Source organism: Diplotaxodon limnothrissa, unplaced genomic scaffold, assembly GCF_057381915.1.
Source record: "Diplotaxodon limnothrissa isolate DT_005_m unplaced genomic scaffold, D_limnothrissa_male_GT1.1 unmapped_scaffold_6, whole genome shotgun sequence".
NCBI lineage: Eukaryota > Metazoa > Chordata > Actinopteri > Cichliformes > Cichlidae > Diplotaxodon > Diplotaxodon limnothrissa.
The window spans coordinates 557,438-570,052 of record NW_028188560.1 but is presented as its reverse complement, the minus strand read 5'-3'; the positions used below and the strand labels follow the sequence as shown (position 1 = coordinate 570,052).

General features: G+C 41.0%; 1 protein-coding gene across 1 annotated transcript in view; it reads right to left on the bottom strand.

The window, feature by feature from the left end:
* LOC146606816 (uncharacterized) overlaps positions 1 to 10,545 on the bottom strand; it is a 326,199-nt gene extending 315,654 nt beyond the window's left edge. The window contains exon 1 of the mRNA XM_085349374.1: positions 9,904 to 10,545. Within this exon, the coding sequence (XP_085205500.1) occupies positions 9,904 to 10,507 (604 nt within the window). The 5' untranslated portion in view covers positions 10,508 to 10,545. The remainder of the gene's footprint in view (positions 1 to 9,903) is intronic.
* Positions 10,546 to 12,615: the final 2,070 nt, after the last annotated feature.

Below are 12,615 nucleotides of genomic sequence, written 5' to 3'. Positions count from 1 at the left end.
AATAACAAATCAATTGTATTTTAGTTTTAAAACCAGTTCAGACTGAATAAAGAGCTCGTCCACACTGGATCAGAAACATAGAGACATGGTGGGAATAACCAACACTGTAGATTCAGGGCAGCTGCAGCATGACTTACACTGTGTGCTGGTCATTATCACTGCATTACTGCCTCAGGTCTGCAGGTCTCTGCAAAGACAAGGTTCAAATAACCTCTGAAGATGATTTATAAAACTGCAATGAGCTGTTTGAAAACTGATGACCACGTGATCGTCTGGTGATCAGAGGTTTCTGCACTCACGTAGCTTCTCCCAGCATGACTGCATCCATCATGCCACACGTGTCAGTGACAGAGTCACAGCTTTCCACAGCGTAGGCTGATCAACAGTCCTCTTATTTCACACTAGTTTACTTGTAATAGCCTACATGACATTTTTTATTAAACATTTATTTATTGACTGTCTGTCCATGGTGTTACTGTGTCTGCTTGTGAGTCTGTCTGTTGAGTTCAGTGTCTTGTCTGGTTCTTTGTGTCTGTAAGTTTCCTGTTATATTCTGAAGGTCTTTGTCTCATGTGAGTGTGGTCAGTTTACGTTTCCCCTGTCTCGTCAGCTCTGATTTGTCCCAGGTGTGTTCCCCTCCTGTCTCCCATCCCTTGGTTACTGCTGTGTGTATTTAAGCCCTGTGTGTTCTCTTGCCTGTTGCTAGTTCGTCTGCGTTAATTCCCTGTGTCAACCTGTGTTCCTCCCTGCATATTTCTATGTTCCCGGGTCTCCAGTTAGCGCTTCAGGTTCGTTTTGTTAGTTTTCTACAGTTTAGGTTATGCTTAGTTTCCTACACACCTCCGCCGTTTCTGTTTGTATCTCCATCTTCTCAATAAAACTCTCCTGCATCTCAGCTGCCAGCATCTTGGGTCCTAGTTAAATTCCACACAGCTCACCCCACGAGCCATGATACCTCCTAAGGAATTGTTGACTGCATTAATTAAGTCCACTTTGATGTTTAATTGGCTAACTTAATCTGAAAATACCATCGCAGATTTGTTTGATGTTGAATTCTCCCAATTCTTTGAATCTTTGGGCTGAAGGAGGGACAATACTCGGTGTATCAATGCTCAATCAACAATCATTTATTTCCATATAATTCAACAGTCAGAGCATTACAACGTCCGGACGGGAGAGATGCTACCAGAGGGTCAGGCACATGTCTCAAAATGGTGACGGGTTGCTCAGCTTTTTATAGTCTCTAGTGGCCCCCAGCTAGTCGTAAAAGCCAAAACATCACATTTTTTCTCTGTTACAGCGCCTAAGTTATGACCTCGGCAGTTGTTTCTCTGCTTTCTGTAAGGTGGGGGTGTGGAATGTGGTCTATCTAGCTCCCCTGTCTTTAGACACAGAGTCTCCTGCTTACAACCTTCTCTTCATGATTCAACAATTAAGCATGTCAAGAAAACAGTGTAACACATTCCCAGCAGATCAAGGATACAGAGTGATGCACATTTATCTAATGAACTAATATGTGAATATGTTCTGTTAACTCAAAAGTATAATGAGAACTAAACTACATACAGCTCACACACTCTATATTAAAGGGTATAATATGATCTACAGCAGTATTCTAATTCAACTACTTTGATTACATATATAAGGTAACATATAATAACAGAATAATCTAATAATTCCCCCTTTTGATCTCTGAAAGAGATCACTTACAACATGCACTCCAGGGTCGCAAGGTCCAAGTTTTCTTGATCCTGAGGCCCTCTGTCCCCCTTTAACGGGTGGACCATATGTGGGATGACCTCTGTGTTCACGCAGTTCAGATGCAAGCAAAGTTAGATTTACAACCATAACAGCAGTTACAGATGACTCTCCCATCACTCCCCAATTCTCCCACAGCTTTATTTTGGTGCTCCAGTTTTCCACTCCCATTTTAATGCCCCCTTATACCTTTCAAATGTACTTAGACTAGAACCTCTGTCTAAGGAGCTTTTAACCTTTATTTTTATTGCTGCAGCTACCAGTGTCTTCCAGTTGGGTGATTCTCAGCTTCTTTCTTCGACCTCCGGGGTTAGACCACCCTTTAGTCATTGCACAGTTCTGGGGATTATTCTGCCCCGATTTCAAACAAAGATCTGTGTATTTTGGGGTCACCGGCGTGTCCCCCTTTTTGCCAAGAGCCTCTTGAACCTCGTTGGTCTGGTGTTCCTGGTTTTCGCCAACCCCTTCATGGTTATTGCTGTGTTTGTGGGATCCATCTTCTCCAGGAGCCCAAACGTCATGACACTTGATCCCAGTTGCTGTCTCGGCAGTCCCTACATCTGTCCCTGCTGTGAAGGGTCCTCACATCTCCGGGTCCCCGTCTGGTGTCTGTTCCTTTCTCTGCAAGAGACAGAAAACCAAAACACCTCTCTCCCTAGCCTTGATAATCTAATATTGTTATCCATTGTTCTTCTAATGATTCAAATTTGGTTCAAAATATTATGTTCAGGACTTATTCTAATCATAATCTATGTGTGTGTAAAAGAAATCAAAAATTAATGAGTCATCTCTAAGTCTAACCCATTATATGCTTAAGTTTTACCATATAATGTTCAAACTCAACTCCCCCGTTTTGACACACTCCCATGTGTCAATTCATTGGAGCTAGACACTTAAAAGAGAAGGTTGGTGACATCATATCTCAGAAAGTATCAGAAATTCTTCTCTCGAGTACCGTTGCTCCAGCCTTGTCATCCCTGAGGATCTTCGATCCCGAAAATGTCCCTTCTCCTCATGTAATAAAGTCTGTCATCCTTCCATGCCCTGGTAACTGGTCCATCCAGAGCCATATGATCTCAAATATACATACAACAAGCCAAACCACACCCTGGTCACACCAACCCTTTTCTGCCCTGAAGATGTCCAACACCATCTTAGTCTGGACCAGGGTTGTAATAGTTTTGCAATTTTCATCAGTTTTAATCAGTTTTTACCAATTGTTTGCTAGTTTAGTTTAGTTTTTATTTTCTGAAAATCCTTAGTTTCAATTTAGTTTTATTTGTGTTTTGCAAAAAATTAAGTGTAACAAAATCCCAGTTCCATCATATCAGTCAAGCTCTTCTGGTTATCCTTGGGTGTTGAGACTAATAACTATTAACTCTTGCCGCACCGAGTGGTCCTAATTTTCGTTGAAGTGAATTGATAACCTTTTGAAGGCGATTGTTTCACACCTTTATTTAGATGTCCCAGTCCTGTTGTCTCGGGATACATCACGCTGCCTTATCTGGGGTTAGCTGTTTTCTGGGGATGCGGGTTGAGTGGGTGAGCTCTTCAAGGAGGGGGAGTGTGCTCCCCCTGATGAGGTCTTCTAGGTAAGCTAGGTTAACCTTCTTGTGTGGGCTTTTCAAGTGCACTTTAAGGTTAGTGGGACTTTTAGTTTTATAAATGTCCCTCATGACCCCCTGATGACCCAGTATTTCATTTTTTGCACACTGTAGTACACATTTTAGTTTTTGCTTGTAGCTCGCATACTCTACTTGCCACTCCTCTAATTCCTGATGTTTCTTAGAGAGGGCAACAGTACCTTTAAAATTATATCACATGTGTGGGGGTGTGGCCTTGCCAATTGTTTTGCCCACCTTTTCAAAATGGCTGGCGTGCCCACAAGCACATTTCATGGAAAAAGAAAGGTAAGCTTGATATTTACATTTAAAATGTTTTGTTAAACTCAGATTTTTATTTTATTCTTTTTGCAAGTCCCCCTCCTCGGTGGCGAGAAACTGTTGGTGTGGTCAAGTGGGTGCTCTAGAAACAAACGCTCAGGACAGAACAGTTATCAGTCATGTACTTCCTACAAATTTTGCATATGTTTTATTTCATATTGATCCTCTGAGTGTAATGGTACATTTTAATTTGAATTTATCCAAACTAAACACAATATTTTCTTTATTTACTTTGCTCTTGTTCTTTTTCAGTACCACATCCTATCAAATGTCCCTGTCAATTATATTCTACATCTAATAACTTACTATTTCAAGTGAGAACCTAAATCACGTGGACCAATGTTTATTATTGCATATCTCTATTCTGAATGTGGCCAGTCATTCATAGGTATTGTTCAATTTTGGCGATTTTCCTCTATAAAATTTAATTGACTTTTTACAGTGGCCTGCTATGGTTAATAATAACATATTCCAGTCATGAGTGGTATCAAAAGTCTTCTCCACTGTAGCATTTGGCATTCCCAATAATATATCATGATACCTTACTCAAAACACAGCTAATATAGCACAGTTTTCTTAATGCAAACATCGGTAACTCAAAATCAGCAACCACAGTGTTAAGTCTGCAGTTCATACTTATGTGAAGCTAGAGTCTCCTCCTCCAGTCTCTCTTATCCTCCTGCTCCTGAAAAAACAAAACAAAACAAAGCGAAGCATCCACCCTTCTCTTGTCGGCTGGGTGAATTGTTTATTGGCATTTACGAATCCTAAAGTTGGTGCAGTCATTGTCTCAGTATCAAGTCAGTCAAAACTTTTAGTCGTCAGTCCATCACAGTCCATTCACATGCATACCTCCATACACATTCATACCAGATGTTGCTGATAATGGAGTCTCCCGCGCAACCTATTCGAGCCTTCATCACCAGCAAGATGACGTCATCATTTTAAAGGAAAACAATTCCTTGTTGTTTTTTGGGCCGGATTGACTCGGTGCAATCCTTTTAGACTCAGAACTTCTCAGTGTTCCCTATAAGTGAATTTCTCCCAAGCCAATTACAATCATGGAGAAGCACACTTTGCAACTGTTTTTGTAAGAATATTTTATAGCGCTTTAAATTTCAATCTTTCAGGCCTTGTTTAAAGAGCTGATTGTTAAATCATGAACTCACAAAATATCAACATATCACCATATCACCATATCACCACCGGTGGATCACACCTCTCAGATTTTCTTATCTCAGTGCACTGTAACAAAAACGAAAACAGACATAACCAACAAAATACTACTAAAATAACACAAACTAGGGCCCGTTGCAGACATGTCCAAGCATAAAACTATCCCTCTCTCGCTTACGAGAAAGAACACAAGCCAAAGCTCACTGATAAAATCAAGCTAGCGCTAAACAAAACCAAACAATCAACCAGAAATTCACAGGAACATTTTGCTTCCTGCCGGGACAATATTGTGTGGGAATGAGAACCTCAGGTGCCGTAACACCTTTTGTTCCTCCTTGAATTAAAACTCAATCACAGAAAATGCCGTACTCCGACCTAAACTTACACTATTAATTCATCATTTTCACTCTGTGCCACTGTTCCTCATCAGGGCTGTGTGAAGCACAGCAAAGAATTCAGTCAAGGCCTTGAGCCATAAACAGACATCACGCACAGACATTGTTTTCATAACCAAACTTTTTTAGACCTTATTCCTAAAATCTACATAAATGCCCTCTGGGTGACATATAACACATTCTAAGTATTTAATGGTAATCAATGGCTCCTCATAAAAATTATGCATTGGGATGTTTGTGTGCAGCATTTTGCATATCAGCATAAGCAAAGCATTCTTCATTGCATCAGCGTGTATGTGTGTGTGCGTGTGGATCACTCTTCATTGCACAAGCGTGTGCATGTGTATGTGTGTGCATCACTTCTCAGTGAATCAGCATTCCCGTGTGTGTGTGTGTGTGTGTGTGTGTGTGTGTGTGTGTGTGTTCATCACTTTCCTGTTCTGGTGTTCTGGGTAAACCACGGCCTGAAGCATGCCCTGGGGTCCTGCCCCCCTCCTTTTCAGTTTGTTTGCGACCATTGCTGCTGCTGCTGCTCAAAATTCAGTCCGTCCTGGTTCTGACCCCAATTGGGGCAGTCCTTTCTCCAGTGTCGATGTTCACCGCAGGTGAAACCTGCATCTTCTTCTGTGTTTTTGTCCATTCTGAGGTGCCTTCTGTCCTCAGTTACTCCTCTTGTCTCGGTCACGCCCTTTTTCGCCACCCGATCATCCGTGTTGGTCCATCACTGTCCTGCACAGTGTGAATGCAAAGTTATCAAGGTCAGCATTCTTTCGCTCGGCCTTACTTTTCATTCGGGCTTGGCGGGCGTCTCGTCACAGCTGAGCTCTGTCAGCTGACGCAGTCTGGGAATTTTCCCCCGTGTAGTGAAACGGGCCTTAGGTTTAGTGCTCTCCGTCTCGGCTGCATGAGATCACATTCCTGCAGGTCTGTTGACATTCTCAGGTCGTTGTTGTGGGTCCAGCTGTTGCAGCATTTGGTCAGTGTCACGTATGGGGGAGAGCAGGAGTCCAGTCAGCCTCGGCTTTCAGGGCCGGCAAAGCAGCCTGTAATTAAATATATATAGAAAAAACAAAAACAAAACAAAACAAAAACAAACAAAAACAAACGAACAGGAAAATGATGTTGTGTTGGCTGTGTTATTCAGAGGGGAGACAATGGGGCCAGGCCCTGTGTCAGCCTTCTTTCCCCCTTTTTTTTGTTTTTTGTCTCCCGATATAATCAACTCCTAACCCACCAAGTTGACAGGACAACATGCACCTGTTAAAATTCTTAAGATCATGTTTAAAAGCCCAAAAAAGGAACTTTCTTTCATTCAGTAATCACTTTTATTAATCAATCAACAGAAAACATGTCACAATTTGAATCTTTTAACCACTAAATTTGTTGTGTCTTGCCTGGTTGGTTAGACCAGTGTTCCTTTTTTTTTTTTTTTTTTTTTAGTTAAATTGTTGTCCTGCAACCCAGAGGGTTTCTTTGTCAGTAATGTATAGACTTCATCATTTAAGTATGTTAATTTTTCTTTAACCTTGCTGGAAAATCTTCACGTGTTCATGAGTGTAAGCTGTTTCTTCATTGCGTGTATGTGCATTTGTATAAAAGCAGGTTAATTTTATCTTTTCTCAAACTAGGCGTTACCTTAAAAGGAGCCTTTCTCTCAGATTTCTCTGCTTGTGTGTTTTTGTTTCACCTTTTTGTTGTGATGCTCCGGACGCCTTCCCAACCTCCACAAGTCCGTTGGCCCCAATTTTATGTGTTAAAACTTCTCTTAATTTCTCCTCTAATTCTCTCCTCGCTGCTGTCTTTTTCACAGCTGCTGATTCGTGCTGGGTGTGGTTCCCATTACCTATAATTTTGCTTCGACCGCTGTGCTTGTGGGGGCAGTTGGTCCAGGTCCGCAGCTTCCTGTATTAACACACTAAGAGATTTATTTAATTTCATTTTCATCACATGTTAAACAGATAAGCAGGCAACCCGCCTACCTTGACAGCGTAAACTGTACGTCAGTCTCCCAACACATTCCTCTCTGTACTCCTCCATAATTCTCCACTGCACCTCTTACTATCTCTCCTTTTTATTTTTATTACACCACAGAGTAATACACCCAATTATGCCCGTCTATCTCTATGTGGCTCCAAATTCCCTCTTTATTTTAATTTCACACTCGTCAGGGGACAGGCACACAACAATTTCAACCACTGAAACGAGGAATTCAACCTTTTTATATTTCTTTACTAATCTAGACTCAACCTTTGTTCGCAAAATGTGTCTTGTTCTAGTCCGGAATAAATGTGAACCCGTGATTACACGGCCGTTCCAGTGTTATTTCCGTAGCTATGCGGGGGCCCTCACCTCCCCAAGTCACCACCTCGGCACCCGGACGCCGCCGGTCCTGGCCGCGCGTCCACGAACAGGAGGGTCGCCACTCCTAGGGCAAAATTATTTCCACAGGTACACTAGGCATCAACCTTTGATCCTAAAATGTGTCTTTGCTCTAATGTCCTCCTAATCAAACACATCAACCGTCACTGTCACTGTGTTCACACTTCACACACAGAAACACACTCAGCGCGTGCCTCACACATAGCCAGAGCGCGCCTTACACACACAGCGCGTTACACCATCAGTGAGACACACAGAGAGCGTTCCTCATCAGTGGAAGATTACACAGAAACTTCTGAGCTCAACTGTTAGATCTTCTTAAAGCACACTGCACCATAGACCAAAATACCCCTTTCTCTGCGCTTATGACCGCCACAACAGGGCAAAGTCGCATCATAAAAGTGATGCTTGCATCCCCGAAGTTATACCTGACATCATAAACCAGGTTTTGCTCTATGTACTTAAAATTTTACTTTGTATTATGACCGCAGCCCTTAAAACTCGACTGACGCCACAAACCACCGTCAAAACCTCTATCCAATGTACTAAAACTAGCACCAACCACTACTGCACTTCACGGCCGCACCACCGGAACACGCCGTATCATAAACCAAACCTACGGACGTGTTTCGCTCTCGCGTTGCCAGCGTTCAACTGCACCGTGAAGCCAGCATCTGCTTTTCCTTAAATCAACTTCTATTTCATTTCTGCACATTTATCTAATGAACTAATATGTGAATATGTTCTGTTAACTCAAAAGTATAATGAGAACTAAACTACATACAGCTCACACACTCTATATTAAAGGGTATAATGTGATCTACAGCAGTATTCTAATTCAACTACTTTGATTACATATATAAGGTAACATATAATAACAGAATAATCTAATATTGAACAATCTGTCTTCACGTCACTGATGGTGGTATAGAAAAGTCTTAGACATGCTCTTGGCAGACAGGGGAGGTGTGTGTTCAGTGTTTGCTATTATTTGCTCCACTTTTGTTCTGAAACACACAACTTCAGGAGACATTGATGGAGTACCGTTGAGGACCTGGAAAGTGAGGACAAGAATCAAGGAAGTTAGCATGATTATCCACTTGAATGCGTTGAATCTTTCTGACCAGTTGATCACCAAAAGGCAGATCACACGAAGCCCTGTTTAACAGCTCGTTTGGAAGTACTGTTAGTTTTTCAAAGAGCAGCAGGATTGTGGGGTCGCAAATTTTAAAGGCTTTGCAGAATTTCTATAGGCTGGAAAGATGTTGATTCAGGCTTTTGGAACACAATTGAAACCAAAACACAAAATCTACAGGAGATGAGTGAAGTGTGATGCCAACAGTTTTATTGAACATACAAGATTAACAAAGATTTAGAAGAAAGAAAAGCCCACTAGGGTGTTCGCCATAAGTACATGCAGGCCAAACACCAATCAAGATAAATAAAGATGAAGACTCCCGGGACTCTTCTGAGGTCCTTTTACAAAACAACAGCTGGGTATCAACAGGTGTTCACATAACAGTAGTGCAAGCTATGTTAAAAATATGAATAATAAATGACCTAAGTATATGGGTCACAAACAATACGAGAACTTGAATCAACCGCCTAACATTGTCATTCCCTAAAATATTCCCTTTCCATCTACAAAGCACTTCCCATTAATGTCAATCTAGTGTATAAATTCATTAAAAACAAAAACAAAATCCCAACAGGAGTTCTGGCAGTGTGCAAGTTAGCGAACAGTGTACAGTTAGTAAACTGTCTCATGCTTTAAACACCTTCAAACTGTGAACTTCAGAGAAAAAACTGATTTCAATAAAGGCTACCGCATGTACACGGGTAGTTTTTTTAAACTGATATTTCCAAGTGTGATTCTGAGAAATAGTTCTTTTATGTCAAGACCCAAAAATATCTCAAGCACTGTTGAGGCCATGCCAAAGAAAATGAAGAAACTTCAGTAAAGACAAAGCCCATAAACAATAAAAAATGATGTCAGAAAATGTGATAAAGGTGCAAACATTTCATGTTGCGAGACAAACACTTTTTCTTGTCCATGTGTGAAAAAAGAAACTGAGCTTCTGAAAACCTTTTCAAAATGAAGTTTTTTTTCCCGAATGCTCATTTTTAAATGATCCAAACACTGTTTATGTGATCTGCCATCACCATTTTCTAAGAATGAAACTTAGCATGTAGGATGGTTTCCGAAATGCATTTTCAACTGTACTAAAGTAATACAGAATGTGGCTTCTCACCTGTGTGAATTCGCATGTGCATATTCAAGTGACTCTTCCTAGTAAATCTTTTCCCACAGGTGCTACAGCAATGTGGCTTCTCACCTGTGTGAATTCGCATGTGTATATTCAAGTGACTCTTCCTAGTAAATCTTTTCCCACAGGTGCTACAGCAATGTGGCTTCTCGCCTGTGTGAATTCGCATGTGCATATTCAAATTAGATTTTACATGAAATCTTTTCCCACAACTACTACAGCAATGTGGCTTCTCGCCTGTGTGAATTCGCATGTGCATATTCAAATGACCCTTCACAGTAAATCTTTTCCCACAACTACTACAGCAATGTGGCTTCTCGCCTGTGTGAATTCGCATGTGTGTTTTCAAATTTGATTTTACATGAAATCTTTTCCCACAACTACTACAGCAATGTGGCTTATCACCTGTGTGAATTTGCATGTGTCTCTTCAAGTGACTCTTCCTAGTAAATCTTTTCCCACAGGTGCTACAGCAATGTGGCTTATCACCTGTGTGAATTTGCATGTGCATATTCAAGTGACTCTTCCTAGTAAATCTTTTCCCACAACTACTACAGCAATGTGGCTTCTCGCCTGTGTGAATTCGCATGTGTTTAGTTAAGTCTGACTTCCAAATAAATCTTTTCCCACAGGTTCTACATAACTTAGCTGTCTTGGAATTTTGAACTGACAAGCCTGATACGATTTGCTCCGACTTATTTCTGTGTGAGTTACCATCCTTGCTTTCATCCTCATCTGTGTCAGAAGAGTTGTGAGAAAGGCACTGGTCACAGCATGGTTCTGATTCACTGTGGTCACTTTTTTCACGAGATGGAAAATTTGCAGTCTCCTGCATTAGTACAAGCGGTTTTTCCTCTTCAGTGGTACTGAGTTCCTCCTGTTCCCCTTTAATCTGTGAAGGATCCTCCTGGCCTAAACTGGAGTTCTTCTCCTGGTTACAGACCTGCTGATTTGTGAGCCCCTCCACATCCTTACAGTCATGTTGTGGAAAATCTGAAGGGACAGATCAAAAAGCATACATTTTTTGCCTTAACCATTAGCAAATCTCCACATGGTAAGCATGTTGCTTAGATATACCAATGAAAATCATGTTGTGGGGAGAAACAGTTTTGCTGACTCAGTGAAAACCATTTTGGCTGCTCATTTACAAACTCTACAAATAATATAAACAGACCATCTACGATGAGAAAATAAAGACGATATATAATCAAACAAAACAAAGTCGTATCCCTGAAAATTTTTAATCAAAGTGCACAAAACATTTAAAAGTTTATTTAAAATTAGTTAAAAACTTTACAGGACACTCACTGCAGTATTTTTTTGTTTATTTTTTAGATTAACCATTCATTACCTGAAAGTTGGGGAGAATGGCAGGTAGAACCTTCACCTTTCAGGTCCCTCTTCTGTGAAAACAGCTGCCAATTTGGATTCGGAAGACAGATACCCTCTCTACTTTTAAGATTAGGCTTAGGTCAGTACTGTTGGGGCAGTTAGCATTCTCTTAAAGTCTCTTTGTATGTTTTCCTGTCTGGTGGCCTCTTGTTGGTTTACATTATGGTTAACACTAGAAATACTGACTTTTTTCTTGGTGCAAGTCCCTACCACTAGATTTACTAACCCCGTGCAAATTTGCGTAAATTCCCTGAACCTAACACCTACTAGCACCCCCAATATATATATATTAGGGGTGCAACGATACACAAAATTCACGGTTCGGTTCGGTTCGATACTTTGGTGTCACGGTTCGATATTTTTTCGATACAAAAAAAAATGTTCATGCCTTTTTAATTTGTCATTTATTAAAATTATAAATATATATTTTAACTCAAAAGTACAGTTTTTAAATTTAACCCTAACCCTTGTGCGCGTTTTTTATTTTGACAGCGAATGCGCACCTGTGGACCACTTATGTGCAGCCCTGGTTATATAGCTCGTCATATTGCAGCCACAGAAATTATTTTGTCCATGAAACCATAAAGCTGCACTTTCTTTTTGCCTTATAGTCTGATTTGTCATAACTTCTCCGTTTTGTGGTAAGCTTTTATTTGGCTGTCACTTCTTCACCCTGACCTGTCTTATTTGGCTCAGCAGAACTGAAATGCTTTTACACGCGCACTCACATAAGCTCAGCGATTCTCTGCGCGATCAACCTCTCACATGTTTAAGCTGCGGGAGATTTCACTTGTCATGTTTGCATAGTAAGCTAACGATTAATAAGACGATGTCAGAGGAATTGGTGAGGAATCACTCATCTTTGGAAAAGAGAGTTTATTACAGAGAAATGGCTCTTTCCAAAATAAAAGCTATACTATCCGCTTCTTCTGGGCTATATTCTCAGCAGCATAAGGAGAATCATGTGCTAACAGCTGTCTAAATGACTCGGCTAAAGTTAGTAGCATGCTTGTTGTTTTTGTCTTTGCACTAGGATGATGTCGGTGTAAATGTGCAGTCATATTCGTTGTGTTCCCACTAGTGCTTTCAGGTTAATCTCGTTCAAATGACCTTAACGCCACAACACGGCAAATCTCCGTTAACGAGCTACCGCCGATCGCTCCGTGCATGGGGCTAGACGGCCAACACGTTAACGAGCTAACTGCGCTAACACACTAGTTCACACCCATGTAATTGAGCATTGCGTGGCACATCCAACATACTGTTTTACTTTAGTCCATGACTCGCTTACCTTCAGGGTCATAC